This window comes from Corythoichthys intestinalis, chromosome 4 (assembly GCF_030265065.1).
Source record: "Corythoichthys intestinalis isolate RoL2023-P3 chromosome 4, ASM3026506v1, whole genome shotgun sequence".
Lineage (NCBI taxonomy): Eukaryota > Metazoa > Chordata > Actinopteri > Syngnathiformes > Syngnathidae > Corythoichthys > Corythoichthys intestinalis.
Genome location: NC_080398.1, coordinates 23,979,667 through 24,004,174, shown reverse-complemented (window position 1 = coordinate 24,004,174; position 24,508 = coordinate 23,979,667). Strand labels below are relative to the sequence as shown.

General features: G+C 38.7%; 1 protein-coding gene across 1 annotated transcript in view; it reads left to right on the top strand.

Annotated features, from left to right (window-relative positions):
* Window positions 1-5,911: 5,911 nt before the first annotated feature.
* The window catches only part of pou2f2b (POU class 2 homeobox 2b), a 224,473-nt gene continuing 205,876 nt past the window's right edge, over window positions 5,912-24,508 (top strand). Inside the window, exon 1 of the mRNA XM_057833939.1 lies at window positions 5,912-6,015. Within this exon, the coding sequence (XP_057689922.1) occupies window positions 5,988-6,015 (28 nt within the window). The 5' untranslated portion in view covers window positions 5,912-5,987. The remainder of the gene's footprint in view (window positions 6,016-24,508) is intronic.

The window sequence follows — 24,508 nt, the reverse complement described above, 5'->3', positions numbered from 1 at the left end:
CCATAGGTAAAACACTACTGCTTTTGTCCACAGGCAAACCCAAACTCGACACAAAATGAAAGCTCCTATGGGCTGCTTTAAGACCACAATTAGATAAAAATGACAATTGGGAAGAAAGGGGTACACCTCGGTAAACTACATTTCTCACAGTTAATGTTAAAAGTAGGAAACACATGCAGGAGGACACTTCTCTCTAATCAGCTTCCTACTTGAGCTTTGCAGGTTTGCAAGTTCACACAGTTTAATGTTATGCTAAGTCTGATGCAGGTCGGATTTTCAGTAGCAAAAACTGTGGTATGTTCCCCACTTCCACAACATTGACGTATTTTTATATTACTTGCAAAAAAAAAAGTCTAATATTCCTCCTATTCGAAGGGGGCTTAGGAGGCGGCATGTTTTCGACACGTATCATCAGCCAATCAAACGTGCGTTTGAGGGGGAAAAAATGGACTGGCACATTCAGCTAGTCAGAAGGGGTAAATACAAGTCATAGGATAATGAAAATAATTTACTTACTAATGGTAGGGTCAATTCTATCCTTTTAACACATGGGAAGATAATCTAAATGACCTACAGTGGGTCAAATAAGTATTTAGTCAACCACTAATTGTGCAAGTTCTCCCACTTGAAAATATTAGAGAGGCCTGTAATTGTCAACATGAGTTAACCCCAACCATGAGAGACAGAATGTGGAAAAAAAAAAACAGAAAATCATATTGTTTGATTTTTAAAGAATTTATTTGCAAATCATGGTGGAAAATAAGTATTTGGTCTATACCAAAAGTTCATCTCAATACTTTGTTATGTACCCTTTGAGGCCAAACATTTTCTGTAACTCTTCACAAGCTTTTCACACACTTTTGCTGGTATTTTGGCCCATTCCTCCATGCAGATCTCCTCTAGAGCAGTGATATTTTGGGGCTGTCGTTGGGCAACACGGATTTTCAGCTCCCTCCTCACCCGGTGGCGTCAAAATGATAACAAGAACGATGAGCAAAAATCCCAAAACCACACGGGGGGACCTAGTGAATGACCTACAGAGAGTTGGGACCACAGTAACAAAGGCTACTATCAGTAACACAATGCGCCGCCAGGGACTCAAATCCTGCACTGCCAGATGTGTCCCCCTGCTGAAGAAAGTACACGTCCAGGCCTGTCTGCGGTTCGCTAGAGAGCATTTGGATGATCAAGAAGAGGACTGGGAGAATGTGTTATGGTCAGATGAAAGAAAAATCGAATTTTTTTGTAGAAACGCAGGTTCTCGTGTTTGGAGGAAAAAGAATACTGAGTTGCATCATACCCACTGTGAAGCATGCAGGTGGAAACATCATTCTTTGGGGCTGTTTTTTTGCAAAGGGACCAGGACGACTGATCTGTGTAAAGGAAAGAATAAATGGGGCCGTGTATCGAGATTTTGCGTGAAAATCTCCTTCCATCAGCAAGGGCATTGAAGATGAGATGTGGCTGGGTCTTTCAGCATGACAATGATCCCAAACACACAGCCAGGGCAACAAAGGAGTGGCTTTGTAAGAAGCATTTCAAGGTCCTGGAGTGGCCTAGCCAGTCTCGAAATCTCAACCCCATAGAAAATCTGTGGAGGGAGTTGAAAGTCCGTGTTGCCCAACGACAGCCCCAAAACATCACTGCTCTAGAGGAGATCTGCATGGAGGAATGGGCCAAAATACCAGCAACAGTGTGTGAAAAGCTTGTGAAGAGTTGGAGAAAATGTTTGGTCTCCGTTATTGCCAACAAAGGGTACATAACAAAGTATTGAGATTAACTTTTGGTATTGACCAAATACTTATTTTTCACCAAGATTTGCAAATGAATTCTTTAAAAATCAAACAATGTGATTTTCTGTTTTTTTTTTCCACATTCCGTCTCTCATGGTTGAGGTTTACCCATGTTGACAATTACAGACGTCTCGAATATTTTCAAGTGGGAGAACTTGCACAAATAGTGGTTGACTAAATACTTATTTGCCCCACTGTATATAGCTGGAGTCGTTATAAAATGCAAATTACATTGATTAATAGTTGGTGGGGACAATTTGAGCATCCTAAAAAGTTGGTAGTGTTATGTCCCTACCGTCCCTATGCAAACCTACGCCCTTGGTGGGAAGGTTAATAAATACTCCCTACCCGCACCCCAGAAATTGATAAACTAAAGATATTCCCTTCAGAGGGCATCATATCTCATTTTGACACTGTACAAGAAAGAATTTAAGTAGTACAGTAAATGTAGGTCAGTGCTTCTGATGGTTTAGGCCAATAGAAAATGTCTTGATGGCCCTGACCTCTCCTCCCTCTGCTATACGGTCAGTCGGTGAGTGTGACACCCAGCCCTCCTCCATTCAGGTCAAGGGTTCCAAAGTGGTTCAGAGACGCTGTTGCTATGGTGCTATTGTCAAATCACATGGGGTATAACCTTGAGTGCATTATGTGAAACATTTCTATTACATACACACACTTGGCTTTATTGCCCTAAAACACCACCAGAGGTGTTTTGGTGTGTGCAAATTGTGCAGCACTACAAAAAGCTAATGTCGTGTGGCCGAGTGGTGGTCATCTTTCTGCTTTATTCCACCGTCCGCAGGTGTTCCTCTCACCTCCTTGATTGGATGGAGACGCCAGCCATCTTGCGGCGTCTCGGGCGCCCAAATCAGAGCGCTATTGAAACGTGTCATCTAAAGCTGATAGACACTATAGGACCCGCTGGGACCTGCGTTATTGTTTGTATAACCTGCAGGGTATGGCGCGTCTCGCTGATGGGGTCCCATGCTGCTGCTTATTGACGTGGCTCCATTGAAAAATGTCATGTTGTACACATGTCAGGTCTTGTAACAGTGCGCAGCACCGCAATCTATATTGACTTAATTATTCTTCATCCCGAAGGGTGCTTCTCCTTGTGCAAAAATTCACAAAACTTTGTGTTGGTGTGTTGGAAAGTAAATCATTCAACACTTTTTGAAGATATGTGTGAGAGAGATCTCAGATGATGGAAGCACTATGTTAAAGAAATCCTCCAACCCAGATGGTCCATTTTTCACAAACTCCTGATGTATTTTGCTTAGGTATCATCAGTCCGTTTTGGTGTAATCTTAAATAATACCTCATCAACAAAACACCTACATTTCATCGGAAAAAGGGTTTGTGGTCATGTGGTCTGACATCACATCAACTAAGTAACTGATGACAATTTTATAGTGTAAAAGGCATCACTTAAGATGCTTATAATCAGTGGCAGTTCTAGGGTTTTTCTAAAAACACGGGCCAAGAATGGGCCACATGTTACCCTCAGGGGCCAAGTGTCACTGCCATCTTTGTTCAGTGCAGTGTTGTTTTTGGCAGCCCTTTTAATTTTCGTCCTAGTCTTTTGGACGATAATACTTATTAGTCTTAGTCATGTATTAGTCATTTCCAAAATAATTTCGTCTTCATCTAGTTTTCGTCTTTAAAATTCCAAGGATTTACTCCAAAAATAAATAAATAAAGGTTTCCACCTTTTTAGAATGAACATTACGTCATTCAAGAATAATTTAGGGCAAGTGACTTAACTCATTATCGGTATAAAAGACACCTGTCCACACCTTTGGCAGTCACACTCCAATCTCCACTATGGCCAAGACCAAAGAGCTGTCGAGGGACACCAGAGACAAAATTGTAGACCTGCAACAGGCTGGGAAGACTGAATCTGCAATAGGTAAAACGCTTGGTGTAAAGAAATCAACTGTGGGAGCAATTGTTAGAAAATGGAAGACATACAAGACCACTGATAATCTCCCTCTATCTGGGGCTCCATGCAAGATCTCACCCCTTGGCGTCAAAATAATAACAAGAACGGTGAGCAAAAATCCCAGAACCACACGGGGGGACCTAGTGAATGACCTACAGAAAGCTGGGACCACAGTAACAAAGGCTACTATCAGTAACACAATGCGCCGCCAGGGACTCAAATCCTGCACTGCCAGACGTGTCCCCCTGCTGAAGCCAGTACACGTCCAGGCCCGTCTGCGGTTCGCTAGAGAGCATTTGGATGATCCAGAAGAGGACTGGGAGAATGTCTTATGCTCAGATGAAACCAAAATAGAACTTTTTTGGTAGAAACGCAGGTTCTCGTGTTTGGAGGAGAAAGAATACTGAATTGCACCCGAAGAACACTGTACCCACTGTCAAGCATCATGCTTTGGGGCTGGTTTTCTGCAAAGGGACCGGGACGACTGATCTGTGTAAAGGAAAGAATGAATGGGGCCATGTATCGAGAGATTTTGAGTGAAAATCTCCTTCTATCAGCAAGGGCATTGAAGATGAGACGTGGCTGGGTCTTTCAGCATGACAATGATCCCAAACACGCAGCCAGGGTAACAAAGGAGTGGCTTCGTAAGAAGCATTTCAAAGTCTCCAGATCTCAACCCCATAGAAAATCTGTGGAGGGAGTTGAATGTCCGTGTTGCCCCACGACGGCCCCAAAACATCACTGCTCTAGAGGAGATCTGCATTGAGGAATGGGCCAAAATACCAGCAACAGTGTATGAAAAGCTTGTGAAGAGTTACATAAAATGTTTGGCCTCCGTTATTGTCAACAAAGGGTACATAAAGTATTGAGATGAACTTTTGGTATTGACCAAATACTTATTTTCCACCATGATTTGCAAATAAATTCTTTAAAAATCAAACAGTGTGATTCCCCCCCCCCCCCCCCCCCCCCCCCCACACACACATTCTGTCTGTCATGGTTGAGGTTTACCCATGTTGACAATTACAGGCCTCTCTAATATTTTCAAGTGGGAGAACTTGCACAATTAGTGGTTGACTAAATACTTATTTGCCCCACTGTAAAGACGTAAATGCAGCACCGTTTTTTATCTCTTTGGATGAGTCAACAGACGTAAGCTATTTATTCCAGTTCAGCGTGATTGCAAGGTTTTGCCTATGAAAGGGACAACAAGATGGGAGGATTTATTCAAGTCCTTCACCGAGTTCGCAAAAGAAAAAAATTTACCGATGGATAAACTTGTTTCGATGTGCACTGATGTTGCTCCGTGCATAAGTTTCTCAACGCCTGATCGAAGCTTAACCCCACCAAATATCAACCAGACTCCAAAGCCATCAGCAAAACAATGCAGTACTAGAAGTTGCATTAATGCTAAGAAATACTAATCATTGATTAGCAACAGCATAACAATGTTATTAAAAAAGAATTCAGAGATTTATTGTACTTTAAAAGAGTTGAAATTACATAAAATGCACACATTACTTGTATTTTTAGTTTTGAACACATTGTATGGCTCTTGCGCAATATTTAAAAATATGTGGTGTTCATGGCTTTCTCAGCCAAAAAGGTTCCAGAACCCTGCTCTACAGTTATGTGCTCGTCTGTCATGTTCATTCGAAATTGTTGGGTACCTTTTATTTAGTTAGTTAGTTATTTATTCATTAATGGACTAAAACTTTTGAAGTTTCTAGACGAAAATATTTTGAGAATTGTCGACTAAAACTAGACAAAATTTGAGTTTTTGTTGACTAAAACTAAATGAAGACGAACACATTTTAAAATGACGAAAATATGACTTAAGTATTTTTGTCCAAAAGACAGACGAAAATTACAATGGCTGCCAAAAACAACACTGCTAGTATCATTTCCAATAATTTTTAGAACTTTTCTTGTTTATACTACTCCCGCTTTCTTCCCATCTCACGCATCTTTCTCCTCCTCAGTACCACTGCCACTAGGTCACCATAGCAACCGCTGAGCAAGCCCCACGTTGAGGGATGGTGAAAGAATGGACGTAGAGGAGGGAAGGGGGGTATAAAAGGATGGGGAGTTACCACTTGCCCCCCGCCTTCTCCGGCACCCCCTCACTTTATTGCTGAGTCCCCTATCCCAGCCGCATCAAGACCCCCCCTCCACCTCCGCTGCCTCCCCATGTACCCCATCATCCTCTCCATCCCCACTGTTGTCCAGACAAGCTGGCTCGCGTGGCGTGGATGGAGACCTTCGCCGATGGAAGCACTGGTAATGTTCTTTTATTGTGGGTGTTTTTGAAAGTGCAAAAAAAAAAAAAATGGTACTTGAGGGTGGGAGGTGTCTCCCTTTTCTGTTGGTCCTCCTCCCATCGGCATATGTGGAAGTGCTTTCACGTTGTTTGTGTGTTGGCATAGTTGGAATATGCGTGGGCCAGAGTCACGCGTGCACCTGTAACGCCCCCTCATTACCTGCCACGTGATAGTGCAGGTGCGTGCTTTTGCACGCTACGCATCCTCTTCTCGCGTGATGAGTGTATGAGTGGTCGATATTGCCTCATAGTTGGAGGAGTATAGCGGTGGCGTCCACAATAACACAGCGTCCACGTTGGAGCGGAAATCGATGGACACACTGAGTTAATTATGGGAAAATCAATTAAAAGGAGGAGGCACAACCGACGGGGCTTTCTATATAAAGAGGCCGGGAGTGAGGCTCTCTCTCCCCGGCAGAGGCGAGGAGGAGAGCGGGCCGCGTGGTTGGGAACCGCCGAGCCACCGGTGCGCAGAGAGAGACGAGCCCGGGAATGGTGGCTCGGTGGCCGGCCACGCTGCGCGCTCGCTCCCGGTGTTCTCCCTGTGCTCGCGCGTTGCAATGGCTGCGTGTATGATTGTACAACATCATGTTAAGCATATTTGGGGTGTTTTAGTGTGGGATATCTTCAGTGACATTGCATCGGGGTCACACTGAAAGTGTGAGTGAGACCCTCAGCGAAGTATCATTTATTTTTGCTCAACCTTACTGTATCAAATGTATGTTTTGTGAAGTTTTTAATGATGACATATGGAATAACAGCACTAAGAGAAGTGGAAATTAAACTATCCGATGCAACAGCTGCATCGATAATTTTCCATTCATAAAATTAATAAGGCACATTTAAGTGCATGGTCTTGAGTGACGAATATGCTTTTCTGTGTGTTTTGAGTCCTCTCATTTGCATCTTTGATCAACTTTGAATAAGGCTCAGTGTGAGTAACTGTGCTTGAGTGCGTGTTTTTAATAAGGTTAATTATAGGAAGATAATATTTCGTCAATTAAGTACAAAGAAAAAGGAGAAAGCAAGATTCCAGTCGTTGAACACTTCATTAGACAAGTTCATGAGCATTAAAATGATTTTATTGAAATAGCCGTTGTGGTTTTGCTGTACTTTTTGGTAATTTCTACACTGGTTTGAGCAACGTGAAATACACCAATTATGAGAAGCTCTCTCTCCGATGCATTACTTGATTATATGTATATACTTTTGGTTTAATACCACGAAATCGGGTGTTCATATGTGTGTTCATGCTTTTCTTTTGGATTATTTTGAATGCGAGTTTTCTGGTGTGTACCTAAAGAAATGCTCGCTGATTTTATAATAGATGCATGATTAGGATTTTTCTTTTTGGAGTGCATCAGAACGATAAAATTCAATCATTATTAATTTTATATTACATTTACACAAAATGAAAGTGATTCGTTTAAATTCAATTCGTAGAATATTCAACAGCAACAAAATTCAGACGTCTATTAATCCTTTTAAATAATTCGCCATTAAAACGGTGAGTAAATTTATAATAGACAATATTTGCTTATGATGAAATAACTTTTTCCCCCCGAAGTGCTTAATTAACACTGTTCTACATTCTTTCATGAATTTGCAGCATTTATTCAAATGCAAAATAAAATAAACTCAAATGCACGCTGTTGCTCATGTTTTGAAGCACATCAATAGTGATAAAAATGTTGATTTTTACGTTTCATTTAATGGTTCAATCTTACATATGTATATGTGATATATGCAAACTCTTTCCCGCATAAACATTTACTTTGATTAAATTACGTTTTATTCAACATATAGTGCAAATTTGTTCTAACATTTAGAATATATTTAATTGCCAATGTATTATAATGCACATTGCATTTTAATGCTGTTTAACTTGTATATGCAAATAATTTAAATTTGGGGGTACCTGTGCGATACCTAAAATGATTGCAAATGTGTACATAATGCAGTTAATAAGGATTATAGTACTTGAACAATATTCGCATATATTAAGTATGGATACGTTCAATACTTGAATCTTCTTTTTCACGAGGACAAAATGGAAAAGCATTTGGGAAAAACATCCATGAAGTGCAGTTTTACATGAGTGTGTGTGTGTGTGTGTTTTTTTTTTTTTAATTTATTTAGGTTTTTACAGTATTTGAAACTCACAGTGAGATCATCTAATATTAGCACCACGTTACAAAAGACAATAAGTGGAATTTACCTCGATTTTAGTTTGAATGAGAAAAAAAAACACGCAAAAAATGCTGAATATTTTTTGACACCTATCACACACGTGCATACGCCCCTGCACACACACTTTTGCATGTCGCAATAATAATAATAATACTCATTTTGAGTAAGTCTTCACACACTTTATTTATTTTTGAAAAATACAACAAAATTAATCAATTTTCCTTGGACGACGACCCCCACCTGGCAAATGCCCCTCACCCCCACGCATACCCCACACTCTCTGGCCCGCTGCACAATGCGGTAATGACCTGCAGGGTTCAAAGGTCGCCTGGTCAGTTTCTCAATTAATGCGGAGAGATTGCAATTGCACGTTGGGTTAGGGTGTGTGTGAGTGCGAGAGAGAAGAGGTGTGAGACAGCAGTGACCGCCAGAATATATTAGTGGCCTTTGGCAAGAACACAGCAGTCACTATATTAGGTATACCTGCTCGATTTGGGCCATTGTCAACACACACAAGCACTCAGATCATTTTAATTGTATGATTTAGTAAAAGACCAAATGCATTGTTCCCAATATTAGCTTTTAAATGTGTTTTATCTTAGAATAGTGTGAAAGTCAAAATATAGTTTATGCAAAGTCTGCCAATAATTACATAAACATATTTTATTAATGCATTTTTGTTCTGGATACTTTTAGATTGTGGTAGGTGTACCTAATAAACTGGTGCGTGTTTGTTCAATTTAGTAAAGCTTATGTGCATATTAATCAGTGCTTTTTTAAAAAATGTTTTCAAATGAATGCCTACAATTTATAAAGACTTATAAAAACAAACCACACTAACGTAATTAAATTGCAGAACACAATTTTAGCTTTGACAGCTTTCAAGTTTTTGGAGTGAGGAATCCAAAACTGATCTCAGTTTTTCTCAATCACATCAATTTTTTTTACCATAGGATCCCAGTTTTCTTGGAATATTTTGAACAATATTTTACTTCACATGAGTGTTTGTTTTCAACAATTTGACACACAATATAAATATGAAAAAGACAGGCATGACTACAATGGTTGTTGAAGAGTATTTTGTTTTTACAAAGGATATGGCTATGTGTGCAAGTAATAATGACAGTTGGTGAGATTTGGAGAAACATTTGAATTAGCTTTTACATTTTTTTTTTTTAAACTGCATGGAATCATCATGCCAATGTGATTTTTAATCAACCTAGTTGTGTTATTGATCTTAAAAAGAAACGTGTTTAATGTTTTGTACACTGAAAAAAATAACTGGTGGATTTACTTGATAAAATCATTGTGACAATTTGCACTTTTAATAAGTAAATTTTGTTGTAAGTTATGAACTGGACTTATTATTACAAGCAGTAAAATTTACTTAATAAAAATAAGTGCAAATTGTCACTATGATTTTATCAAGTAAATCCACCAGTTATTTTTTTGTGTGTGTGTACTACAATTACTACTACTAGAGTGTAGTAGTAGTAATCTAGTCTAGTGAATAGACTAATATTTTTATTACATTAGCTTTCTGTTATGTGAATAAAAATTCATTTACAGTAATAAAAGCAACCCACACTAAACGCATTCTGAATCCTAAAGCCTTGGTACTTAATGCAATCAAACAGGCTGCCATTGACGGCAATAGACGTCCAATTCATTTGAACAGAGAGTGGTAGCGCTTACTTGGACATGACACAAAAGGATGCATTTTACATTTCCAAAATACCGTGTGAGTGTCTCCAGTGTGACATAGTTGCGAATGAATAGAGTCAAGAGTCAATTCCCGATCATGGCCGAATTGATTAGCTGATAAATGGCAGTCGGATCAATGCTGGGCAAACATGGCTGATTGGACAGCGAGTCAAAATGGCGGCTGCAGCAGCACCGGCAAAGTGATAAATTGATCAAAAACGGCCATTACGGGAGAGTGTCTGCTGCCTTTGTGCTCGGAATACATCCAGGCCTGGGGGGGTCAGAGGTCAGGCTTCATCCCAGACTGATGACCCCATAGACAGGAGGACCTTTTGGGGTCCGAAAGCCGTCATGGAAGGGGGAGGGCAGAGGAGAAAAGAGGACCTTGCGAGGTTAAATTGGAAAGTAAGACTAGATTTTAGCGGTGGAGCTTCAAGTTAACGTTTTAGCGTGTTTTCCCAGAAGAAGCCCGATTATCGGATTTCTCCCAAACATGATATTGTGTTAAACAATTATTCCTTACTTATTATTTTCACAAATGTTAGTTGAACAATTAAATTCTAGAGAGCCAAATTTAAGCATTTACCCTCAATCTAAAACATTATCGTGATTATGACTTCCCACCCCCTAATCTGTTCTGTGAAATGGTCAAGCGTAATTATCATAAAGGAGGGTGCACAGGGTGAATGATCACGTTTCAGTGCCATTGACAGTGATGGGTGTGTGATTCATTTAGATTTGACGTTACAGCACCAATAGGCAACCATTCACACTTGCATTCCCACCAACGATATTGATGACTCAAAACTGATTTGGACATGTGGATCTTTGGTAATTTGCAAATTACCGGCCAACATCTGTTATTTGTAATTATAGACTTGGATAAGAAACATCTGTAAATTTGTCTATATTTTACTGACATTACACCCATAAAAAAGAGCTTTTTCGGTGTATTTTTTTGAGGGGGTTGGGGGTCCACATAGTTCTACCTGGAGGTGCACAGGAGTGTGGCGCAGCGTCTCAATGTGAGACCGTATTATATTTTGTCTTATCAAAATTACCACCGCAGCCTTCATCACTCAGGATCGGATTTAGAGCAAAATAGATTGAAAGAGAAAAGAACAGGGTAAGAAAATAAAAACAGAAAAAGCATGCACATTATTATATCATCGGACATCTGTGTTTGGTGACATACAACTATAATTTGTAGTGGAATTTTTACTCTGATATTCTGACAGATTAACGACATAATGCTAATACTCAATCTGTGCGAATCAGGATTTAGTGTTCACACAACTAAACATGACTGACACTGTTTGTTTATCACGAAATTTCACTAGTCCAAATTCTGAACCCCGTTTCTCTTCCCTAAACAACATTTGATTTTTTTTTTAACCATCCTCTTCTACAACCGCCAAAATCCCCCTCTTCTTCTTCATATCACTGATTTAACACCTGACCCCATCCTACACCCCCACCTTCCAGATTAGCAAACATGTGCTATCTTGCCTGCACACACACACGCGCACATACGTGCAACCTTTCACACAACCTGCTCACTTTGTAATTCTCGTGTGTATATTTGTGAATGTGAGGCAACAACACACTAAAAACACACATACAAATCATTTACCCTAATACAAGGCTTTGGTCAATGTAGCATAAATTGTGTTACTGGTCCTTTTTTTCTTGTTGCAAAAACATCGTCACATTTTGCACAAGATTCAAAACCGTTCCACATACAAAATGTTCCAAAAAAATGTATTGACCCAAAAACTAATTCTGAAAATTCAGAATAAAAAAATTCTCCATTCACTCCTATTGACTTTCAACACAGATCAACAAAAATAAACCTCCATATTCTGCTACAAAGTGGGACTCACAGAAAATTTGAAATAATTTTGGGGAAAATTCCACCTCAAAAGCACACATTGAACCCTTTAGAGTTATTTGACTCCGTGGTCAACAATTTACCCACACAAAAAAAAAAAAAACTCCCTATATGAGCAAATCTCCATTAACTCCCATTGATATTCAACTACAGTGGGGTAAATAAGTATTTGTTCAACCCCTAATTGTGCAAGTTATCCCCCTTGAAAATATTAGAGAGGCCTGTAATTGTCAACATGGGTAAATCTCAAGCATGAGAGACAAAATGTGGGAAAAAAAACAGAAAATCACATTGTTTGATTTTTAAAGAATTTATTTGCAAATCATGGTGGAAAATAAGTATTTGGTCAATACCAAAAGTTCATCTCAGTACTTTGTTATGTACCCTTTGTTGGCAATAACGGAGGCCAAACGTTTTCTGTAACTCTTCACAAGCTTTTCACACACTGTTGCTGGTAATCTGGCTCATTCCTCCATGCAGATCTCTAGAGCATTGACGTTTTGGGGCTGTCGTTGGGCAAGACGGACTTTCAACTCCCTTCACAGATTTTCTATGGGTTTGAGATCTGGAGACTGGCTAGGCCACTCCAGGACCTTGAAATGCTTCTTACGAAGCCACTCCTTTGTTGCCCTGGCTGTGTGTTTGGGATCATTGTCATGCTGAAAGACCCAGCCAGGTCTCATCTTCAATGCCCTTGCTGATGGAAGGAGATTTTCACTCAAAATCTCTCGATACATGGCCCCATTCATTCTTTCCTTTACACAGATCAGTCGTCCTGGTCCCTTTGCAGAAAAACAGCCCCAAAGCATGATGTTTCCACCCCCATGCTTCACAGTGGGTATGGTGTTCTTCAGATGCAATTCAGTATCCTTTCTCCTCCAAACACGAGAACCTGTGTTTCCACCAAAAAGTTCTATTTTGGTTTCATCTGACCATAACACATTCTCCCAGTCCTCTTCTGGATCATCCAAATCCTCTTTGGCGAACCGCAGACAGGCTTGGATGTGTACTTTCTTCAGCAGGGGGACACGTCTGGCAGTGCAGGATTTGAGTCCCCGAGTAGCCTTTGTTACTGTGGTCCCAGCTCTCTGTAGGTCATTCACTAGGTCCCCCCGTGTGGTTCTGGGATTTTTGCTCACCGTTCTTGTTATCATTTTGATGCCATGGGGTGAGGTCTTGCATGAAGCCCCAGATCGAGGGAGATTATCAGTGGTCTTGTATGTCATCCATTTTCAAATAATTGCTCCCACAGTTGATTTCTTTACACCAAGCATTTTACCTATTGCGGATTCAGTCTTCCCAGCCTGGTGCAGGTCTACAATTTTGTCTCTGGTGTCCTTCGACAGCTCTTTGGTCTTGGCCATAGTGGAGTTTGGAGTGTGACTGACTGAGATTGTGGACAGGTGTCTTTTATACCCGATAATGAGTTAAAATAGGTGCCATTAATACAGGTAACGAGTGGAGCCTCGTTAGACCTCGTAAGAAGAAGTTAGACCTCTCTGACAGCCAGAAATCTTGCTTGTTTGTAGGTGACCAAATACTTATTTTCCATTGTAATTTTGGAAATAAATTCTTTAAAAATCAAACAATACGATTTTCTGTTTTTTTTTCCGCATTCTGTGTCTCATGGTTGAGGTTTACCCATGTTGGCAATTACAGGCCTCTGTAATCCTTTCTAGTAGGAGAACTTGCACAATTGGTGGTTCTCATTCACATTTAACTATAGGACCCACAAAAACGGTTTGACTAATTTTCATTGGTCAGTGTTCTTCGACCCCCAAAACCTTCTACAAACTAAATCTCCATTGGCTCCCATTGACATTAAACTATTGGACCCACAAAAAAATCCCCATCGACTCTCACTCCAAACCCACAAAAAAAATCTCCATCAATTACGCCTGCACAATACATCGTTTGTACATCGCCATCGGAATGTGTGCATCCGCAATAGTCACATCGCAGGACGTGCAATTGTTTTTTGTTTTTAATGTGTAAGCTTCTGTTTTACTTCATAAAAGCAGCACGTGTGCACATGCTGGATCCCTTTTATATGCAGCAAACTTGGATTAAACCACTGCAGCTGGCATTTTGTACTTAAAGTTAATGATGATTGACAGGTTTGTGGCTTTGCTCTGGTTTGGTCTGGTGGCACAAATGTGTTAATCATCGTTAAACGTCCAGCCCAGTCTATAAGTGCGCTGTGCCAACTCAGCAGCGTGAGCGTCAAAGCATTAGCGGACTCACTCATATGAATTATATGAATGTTAAGGAGAGTGATTAAAAGTATGGTGTTAAAGGTGATGCAATGAAAAATATGGGTGAGCCTACATTTTGGTTGGTGAACCTTAAGAAAAAAATGCAACCAGGGCAACCTATGCAAAAGTAAATGTGGAGCCTTGGCAGTAGGGATGTGACAAAATATCGAAATATTGATATATCGTAATACTTTATATCCCCAAAAGGTTATCGATATGGCTGCCAAGAATGGAGGTATCGTTTTAAAAAGGTGTCATTGTCTAAAAAAATAAAATAAAACGGAACCAACAAGTTTCTACCAAAATCTTCCACCATAATAGTGTCTTAGTTAACTCTAAGGCTGCATTGACGGTGCACGATGCCCAATCCTTTTAGACTGGGGGTTTTCAGGGCATTTGCAGGTCACTTGCGGTTCATTTCAGGGCATTTATAGGTAATTTCCTGTTGAGTTTGAGTCACTTCCTATTCCTTTGGGTGATTCCCAGGTCACTTCCTGTTCTGTAACTAAAAATCAACAGGAAGTGACCCATAAAATACCCCAAAATCAACAGGAAGTAACTGAAGATCAACAGGTAAATGACCTTAAATGGCCCAAAATTACCTCATTGCCTGGCATTGGCTGCCACTGATGGCCATAGACGTTCAATCCGTTTGAAGTGGGAGGGATGGCAGCGAATGAACGCCACCCTCCCAGTTCAAATGGATTGGACGTCTACTAGAGATAAACTCATTTCAATTCACAGCAGAAGCTTGTTTTTCTGTTTATAAGTTGTTGGTCAGAAAATCATTCTAGGATATTCTACAAATGTATTGATAATCATTGTATCGCCATATCGTCAGATCATCGTTATTGTGAGCTTTGTATCGCAAATCATATTGTATCGTGAGGTACCAAGAGGTTCCCACTCCTATTTCATATACTCACACATATTTTGTATATACACTAACTGATATGTGCAGTACAAATTTTGGCAAGTTGGTTCAGTTTTAATTCCCTTACAAACAAAATGGAAAACACAGACAAGGCTGAAAAAGCCATTTCTGCTCTTGCACCCCTCTTTAAAATAAACTGCTGTATTTTAAGCCAAAAATAACTGCTGTGTTTGATAGAAAAATATATCCATAACTGAGACACTATTATGCTGGAAGATTTTGGTAGCAACTTGTTGGTTCCTTTTTATTTTATTTTTTTTAGACATTGTCGCCTTTTGAAAACGATATGTCGATTCTTGGCAGGAGCATATCGATAACCTTTTGTGATATAAAGTATCACAATTAGGGCTGTCAAATTTATCGCGTTAACGGGCGGTAATTCATCTTTAATTTTTTAATTAATCACGTTAAAATATTTAACGCATGCGCGGAACGACCCACTCACGCATTGCCGCAAACAGACTACAAGCGCAGTTTTATGTATATTGAGCGTTAAGAGGCAGAGACAAGCGAGTGAAGTGGACACAGGCATTCATTGGGGCCGTGCTATTTACTGGCATTAGCTTTGGCATCTCTTCCACAACAATTATATCTATTGTGGCGAGTGACGTGGGGAAGAACGACAGGAGATAATCTTTTTCTTAACACCCTGAACACAACGCAGAGAAGATATACCATTTGCAGCCACCACTGACAGTCATGGTTGCCAAACTTCCCATCATGCATTTGGGCAGAACAGTTAAGTCGCTACAGTATCATTTACTGAAAGCACAACAAAAATAATAATCCTATCTCTCAAAAAAAAAAAAAAAAAAATCTTCACAAAAAGAAAAGCGCTCAATGCAAAGAGAACTAACCTTCCCAATCAAAATAGCTATGCAAAATAATACTCAGACTTTGGTCAAACTCTATTCAAACATTTTGTTTAGCTCAACAAATACACTAGATGGCAATATTTTGTCACAATATACAAACTATCAGAGGTCTCTTACGTTGTGAAGTCAACACTGGCGAGCTATTAGTTTATTTTTTGATTGAAAATTTTACACATTTTATTAAAACGAAAACTTACAGAGGGGTTTTAATATAAAATTACTATAACTTGTACTCACATTTATCTTTTAAGAATTACAAGTCTTTCTATCCGTGGATCCCTTTCACAGAAAGAATGTTAATGTTAATGCCATCTTGTGGATTTATTGTTATAATAAACAAGTACAGTACTTATGTACAGTATGTTGAATGTATATATCTGTCTTGTCTTTCCATTCCAACAATAATTTACAGAAAAATATGACATATTTTAGAGATGGTTTGAATTGCGATTAATTACGATTAATTAATTTTTAAGCTTTGATTAACTCGATTAAAAATTTTAATCGTTTGACAGCCCTTGTCACGATATATTACCATTTCGATATTTTGCCACACCCCTAATATGAAATATACCATTCAATCTGACAAATAATGATCCCAGTGAAACATTTGCTCCCGCTTATTGATTCTTTCTTGAGAGGCGCTTCAAATACTAGTTGCCTGTTATCACTTATGAGCGTGACTCAGCAACATGGCGCCCCTCCACGTTATTGATCAAGTCTACCTGCTTCTCTCCAATACATTTTTTTTTTCTTCAACAGAGTGTTATTTTCCTCTCAGAGCCCGGAAGCGTGTCAACTCTTAATTCCTGTTGCTGTTCTTGCGCTTGGAACAAGACAATTGCGGGACCATTTTAGCCATCGAGCCCCCCTAGGCTGTAGGGAGGCCCGGGATGGATGGACCGTGTCCCGCTTGCAGTGACCGGTTGCTCACCTGCGGGTGTCAGCAGAGAGCAATGGGATGCTTGCGCCCTGTCTTGTCTTCCAGCTGTGTCACCCAAAAACGGACAAAAGCGCATGTTTTGTTCACTTTTTGAGCTTTCAGTCTTGCGCGCTCCCCTTCTCCTGCAAAACCACCACTCACTTTGTCGCGCAGTGGCGCTAATCCTCCTCTTTTTTAGCCCACACTCAGTGCTTAATCCCAAATCTCTTACTCCTCCTTTTTGCACTTGTTCCTCCTCCTCCTCCCCCGACTCCATTCTACTGTATATCATCTCTGAACACGCCACCTCTCAACGTAACCCCTTTACGCCTTATTTTCCACACCTTCAGGTCTTTTTGATGGGTCTCTCATGCACTTATTTTATTGATTTTATTCCAAGCACGGCACTAAACAACACATTCTGGTGAGAGGTTTATTATTATTTTTTTCCCCATTTATTTTTGATCCCCCATACCTTCCCCAAACAAAATCAATATTATTATTATTAGTAGTAGTACAAATAAACCTGAACCATCATTCTTCTTTTTAATTATTTTGTTTTATTAAAAGGGAACCACGGATGGAAGGATGTCGTTCTTAAAAGATAAATCTTTGTACGAGTTATAATAATTTGATATTAAGACCCCTCTTAATGTTTTTGTTTCAATTAAATTTGTACAATTACTTTAACTAGTAGGTTGCCATTGTTTTTGACGTCGCAGGGCGGTGACGTCACATGGCCACGCTGCCGGAATTCCACGTGTCACTCTTTAAAAAAAAAACGTGTTACTCTTTAACTCATTCACTCCCAGCCATTTTCACCAGAGCAAGGCCCTTTGCTCCTGGCCATTTTACTGGATTTTGACTGATTTTGCAAGGCCCACAGAAAATTCTGTTCTATTGCTATATAAACATGGAACCCACCAAAAGAAAGATTAGACTCTTCTTTCAGCAGAAAAAAAATGGTTCATATCTTTTTCCATTCTTTAGAAATCAGCATCAGAAAATAGCTTAGTTTGAGCAATTTTCCAATTTCTGATGAAAAAACTGAGAAATTGAGCCTTTTGTGAAAGCATACGTTTCAAACATAACTTTGACTTTAACACAGCTATTTTTTGCTTTAGTTACATCCCAAACATCTGAATAATGTTCTCCTTCCACAAAATAACATAATCAAAAAGAGCTTTTGATAGCAAAGTAACAATTTATTTACAGAAAACTAAACTATTGAACTGAGAGATGACGCTGTTGTGGCTGCAGCTGTCGCCCCGGCCGTGCAACCCAACCGTTTTGTTCCGTTAAATCGGGTTACGCCTGGCGTCCTGTGTGGATGAATTCTGGGGGGGGCCTTTGTCGTGACCACTACCTCATAACAGAATTCACCTAGGGAACTTGTGTGGGGCATGTGCCTTGTGTTTGAGATCGTTCTTCCCATTTTTCTCACACTTCGTACTTCTTCCAACTTCCTTTCCCTGACTATTTCTCTTCATTCACTTCCTTTCGTGGTCCGATGAGTTCTTACCAAATGCGCTACTGACCTCCAGTGGCCAGTTTTATTGCTTTAAAATGGATTTTCAGCGTTGTGCTTTGGAGCGAATTTGCATCACAACCTAGAGATGTCTCTTGTGGAAAAAAAAACGTAAAAGACGTATTCGTCTTTGGGACACTGAAACAATTAAAAATAGAACGTATTTATACGTTTTTGGGAGCAAATGAGTTAATTATGTAAGGTAATGATTTAAATATGCCACAAAGAAAAATGTGTCAATCTGTATTAATAAGGCCCTATTCTCACACAGTTAAACAAACAATGCAAAGAGAACTGGCATTCACAAATTCACAATCAAAATAGACCTGCAAGAAACACATAAAACTTACTCAGACTTTGGTCAAACTCTATTTAAAAATTTTAGCAACTCGTTTAGCTCAACAAATACACTGGATGGCAATATTTAATCACCTATGATGCTGGAAGCCATTATCAGGAGTCTTGTTTGTTGTGAAGACAACCCTCATATGAACGTAACTCAAAGTGGCCCCCTCACTAAACAGGAAACTACTGCGTCAGTCAACGGACAAAGCGCACTCATTGGCTTGATCTCTTATTAATTTAAAACTCGCCACTGACACCTTGTGGTTTATTTAAATCACTACCTTACATAGTTAAAGAGTGACACTGTGAAGTATGGCAGCGTGGCTATGTGACGTCAGTGGCGAGCTACTAGTTAATTTTTTTATTTACATTTTTACAAATTTTATCAAAACGAAAACTTTAAGAAGGGTTTTAATATCAATTTAATATAACTCCTACTAACAATTTATCTTATAAGAACTACATGTCTTTCTATCCGTGGTACCCTTCAAATAATGTTGCATAAAGCAATTATTCTGAAGTGGAAAAAATATACATATTTTTAAATGAGCATCATGTTTTGCTGTTTTGCTATGTATTGGTTTAGTCATATATAATTATTATCGGAAGACTGTAGGTCATTTTTAACCCGTTATGACCAAAGCATGCTGCTGAAGGACATGACGCGTTTGCGTCTCCAAACCAATAAATGCACTAAATTCAGTTGCTATTTCCACTTCTGGGAGATGATTGGATGAAACTTTACCCATCAAAATCAAATCATAAGGTTTGGGATGCCCTCTTTGCTATTTTTGACTCTTTGAAAATGTCTGACCAGACTTAAATAAGGATAACATTAAAATGACCAATAAAAGCATTAAATATCCACAACCCAAAAAAATTGCACTTTTTTTCAGGTGCTTGACGAAAAATAAGCGCTTTTTTTTTTTTTTTGCCCAGCAGAAAAAAAATGCGGGTCTGAAGGGTTAAAGGGTAATATATTGACTAAAGGCAAATATAATTTGATTTTTTTTTTTTTTTTTTTTTAAATATGATTACAAATTTTATCTAATATTTTTAATAGGACAGTAGATTGTCCACAAACATTTGTATTTTCCCCCCCCAGTATTTCTTATTTTTACGATGTACATATTTTGATTAATTTATTTGTATTTATAAAACATTTTTAAAATTAGATATTTAAACACTTACACAATTCATCATTTCATATTGTTTTGATCAAATTTAAATATTAAATTTTCCAGAAATACATAAATTAATATTTAAATACAGTTCTTTGCTTCTATTTTTGCTTAAGTTTTTAAGTTTTACAATTTCATGTTTTTTAATTACTTATAATTTCATAATAATGCAATGCATACATCTGTGAAAATCAAGGGCGTAGATTTGGTCTCCTCATTTGTAGGGATGATATAACAGCATAACCTGCATTTACACTTTTTGCTGGGGATGGGACAATAATCAGACCAAACAGATTGGGTGAACGGGGGTTTTCATTTCTCACGAATATGAACTTAATTAATTGATAGGCTAAATGATTTAATGCAAAATAAATCTGTATTGACCAGTGTTGATTTTGGCAGCCCTTTTAATTTTCGTCTTAGTCTTTGGGACGATACTTATTTGTCTTCATCGTATTTTAGTCATCTCAAAATGCGTTTGTTTTCATCTAGTTTTAGTTCACGTTTACTAACAATGTTTTCGTCTGTAAAATTTTACTCCAAAAATAAATAAAGGTTTCCAACAATTTCAAATGAACAGTGATGGACAAGCACATATTGTAGCATCTACAAGGACAATGCCAACTTATAGACCCCAATCACCAATGTCATACAATCACGTGATAGCTGTATTGTGCCGCCATATTGTCCGTCATTGTGTGTCCGTATTGTCAATGATCTTAGTTTCTAAAGGTGGATTCACTTACAAATTATGGAAGCCCCGGTGCTTTTAGACGCTGTAAACTCATTGGATGAGTTACATAAAAGCCGTTATTTGGAAAAGCTTCGGTCGATGCAGTCGCCAGATCCATATTTGATGCCCAAACCGATGTTTCCTCCCGTCCGGTCCCGTGTGTCAGAGCTCATCCTGAGACCACAAAATTTCCAATCATACTCCAGTTTATGTCACGATGAGGAGTCGGGTACCCAAAATCGGCACCAGCCCGAATATAGACCGACATTTGGTCAGCTGAGCGTCACCGTTGTCACGATTGTAAAATGAAATTTGATCGACAACGCGCCGGTGTGTGCCGAAAAATAGCTGCCCCGCGTGAAATGTCCCCCCTGACGGGAGCGCTTATTTATAACGCTTTATTGACGTGAAAACATCAAATGTTTTCATGGACGCATTACAGTAATGGATTTACGACTGTAAGATCGGTTTTAAATAATTAAATTACACAAAATATTAGTGCTGTATTTTAGTAACAAATTGTGGACTGGGCCACATAACCATCTTTGAACAGAAATGTATTAGTCTACAGGTTTTCCGTGTGGGCGCGCCCGTCAGGGGGAGACATTTCACGCAGGGCGGCTATTTTTCGGCACAACACCTCCTCTTGCTGCACGACCGTGGCGACGAGCTTCGTAGTCTCCATCTGATGATGTCTGCGATCGTGTTGGCATCATATTGATGTTTTCACCGCTGTCTAACAGACCGAGATAAACAAACCGTGCTGCTTTAGAGATTTGCCCTTTTAACAATGGGCACACAGCAACTACTAAAATGACCGTTTATCTTCTCTGTTACTGCAACCAGCCGCCACACATGCCTTCACCATTTTGCTTAATCAATGTTAACGATTGTCAGGAAGGTTTTTGGGTTGTTTACTAGGCGGTGATTCCTTCGACAAGCAGAAAAACACGGAGTAATAGGAATGTACGTAGTGGTAATATGTAAACACGATGAGCTGACGGACAATATGGCGGCACCAGTCAGGGGGGCGGGGTTGTGATGTCACGTGATTGGGATCTATACACACTCAGCACGAAAAAAGTACATTATTTTCAATTTATTGGTTGGACGCCCCTGAATTGTATGTTAAAAAAAAAAAAAAAAAAAAAAAGAAAAGTTGTCTGAGAGTGTAAGAGGAAGCTCACTGTCAGCAATAGCCTAATGCTAATGCGGATGCAAATGCTATGCTAATGCTACAAGTTACAATTAGTGTGTGGTGATCACTCAGCACAGTGCTTTAAAGGCTAAATCAACATTGCATTTCTCTCTTGCCAAGATAAGAAAACAAATCTTACCGTGTGTGCAAGCCTAAGAGCAGCACCACGTCACATGAGTGACACAACCAGACACTGCTACGATGCATGCTAACTACACAAAAAATGTCTCACATCGTGAACATGTAACGGAAACTATTGTGGATTTTCGTCTCGTTCTCGTCTTGTCAGACAAAAACTGGGGTTAGTCTTGTTATTTTTTGTCTCCCACGACACATTTTTAGCTCATCATCGTCTCATCGTCATGAAAAAATTGTTGTCGAAATATTTTCGTTATAGTTGACGAAAACTGATAGTGACTTATACTAAGTTTCACGTGTATCGATTCAGATGATACACATTTTGAGTCACTTTTTTTTTTCAAAAAGAAACATTTTTAAAGCTTCCAGAATAAATGTCGTAATTTTATTAGCAAAATCGAATAGCAATATTTGAACATACAAACAATAAATGCAAATTTGTCAATAATTTCTTAAATATCCATGAATGCAAAAGAAATGGTATTAAAAAATTGTCTTAAGACCACTCAACATTGTCTAAATAAATAAATATAAGTGAAAAAAAACTAGTCAGGGTATAACAAAAATAAATAAAAATGGAGCCTTCCTTCAGGTAAAACACGACATATACAGTATATATACATGCATATATAATAAATACATTTTAAATAAATGCAAATCAATCAAACATGCGTTTGGGGGGGGAAAAATGGACCGGCACATTCAGCAAGTGAAAAAGGGTAAATATAAGTCTGAATGAACATGATGAAAATAATTCACTAAATAATGGTAGGGTCAATTCTATTCTTTCAACATATGGGAAGACAATCTAAATTACCTACAAAACTGAACTCATATGATGGAAATAAGGATACTTAAAAGTTGGTGGGGACAATTTGACCATCCTGAAAAGTTTGTAGTGTAATGTCCAGTGGTGAAAGTGGGCCAGAACGGTCAGGAACGCAGTTCCTATATAAGATTCAGGGACAGAACGCAGTTCTGGTATAAGATTCAGGGCCGGAATGCTGTTCCGGTACACGGTGCTTTGATTCTGAAAATATGACAGCAACTAAACGCGATGTAAAAAAAAAAAAAAAAATAATAATAATAATAATAATGCTAAGCTGCCACACATGTATTTCATCTCCAGAAGAAAACAATCTACCAACATTAGATTTACATACACAAGTGTTAACAACAGGCATAATAAAGTACTTGTGTAACGTCATCCGTTTCCACCAATATTTATTATTTATTTTATTCCACGGAGGGCATGGAGGTTTCCCCAGCTGCTGCAGTTATCTGAGTCTGACGATGATGAGTCACGTCAATGTGCGAACTCACGCAGCAAAGCAAAACACCTTGACTCATTTATCCGTTCAATTGGCTGACATACTTACATGTGATCAACAGAGATAGTTAGCTCTGATTGGTTTAAATATGAGTGTTTTTTGAAACCGCAAAAAAAAAAAAAAAAAAAAAAAGGTTTTAGGATGCGACAAAAAAAGGGCAATGCAACCTAAAATGGATCAAATCTTTAAGAGCAACGAAAGTGTTGAGGAGGCTTATTTATTATATTTAGTTTTATTTGCTCTGATGGGGAGGTTCAGAAAATCTTAGCTGTCAATGTGCACTTTGGACTTATATTTGTTCATTTATGTTAGGCTACTTATTTATTTCCTTATGATTTTAAAAAGTCAATGTTTGCGCGATCTTCAAAATATATTCCATTTCACTGCATAATATAAGTCATTTGTACTTATTTTTCTAAATGTATGTTACTTATATCTTTATTATTAAAAAAAAAAAAAAAAAATGTTTACATTAACTTCAATTTTATTATACATCCGATGTTATTAAGTAGTTAAAATTGAGATTTGGCATTTAGTATGTGAGGAAATGAGGGAAAATAAAAATTAGCCGATGGTGGTTGTGGTTATTGGTGTTTTTGTTAACTTTTATTTTGCAAATCATTGAAAAAATACAATTTTGAAAGAAAATCTGTTTTTGTATGTGGTATAGAAACAACTGTGCTAAAACAGTTTTCTTTGCATTTCAGTAGTTTAAGAGGTTTGAAAGAAAATAAATAAATGGAATTTCTGGCTCCGTAGCGACCTTCACTTTCACCCCTGGTTATGTCCCTACCTTCCCTATGCAAACCTACGCCCTCAGTGCAAATCCATCCCCAAAAACCGCAGAAGAAGAAAAAAGAACTTTTTTTTTTTTTTTTTTACCACTTTCAAAAATCCAGATTACACGTTTTTATAATTTAGTCATAAAGATGTCCAATTAGCATAAGGACCAATAAAAACTCAAAGATATTCATGACTAGAGAAATGTCTCCATCCATTTAAAACAGTAACTAAAAGCATCTGTTAACAATTGAAACGTGTGCTAATTTTGGTGGAGCGCTTCCACTGCAGTAATGTGTTCATAAGTGCTTGGCGCAGCGTCATTTGTCACAAGTGCAGTGTTTTCATCCATCCCCTTTGCACCTGCTGGTTATTTTTTTCCCCCTCTCTTCCTCTTCCATCCAAAGCAAGCTCACACTGTTCTCTTTTTTTCTCGGTCACTGCAGCC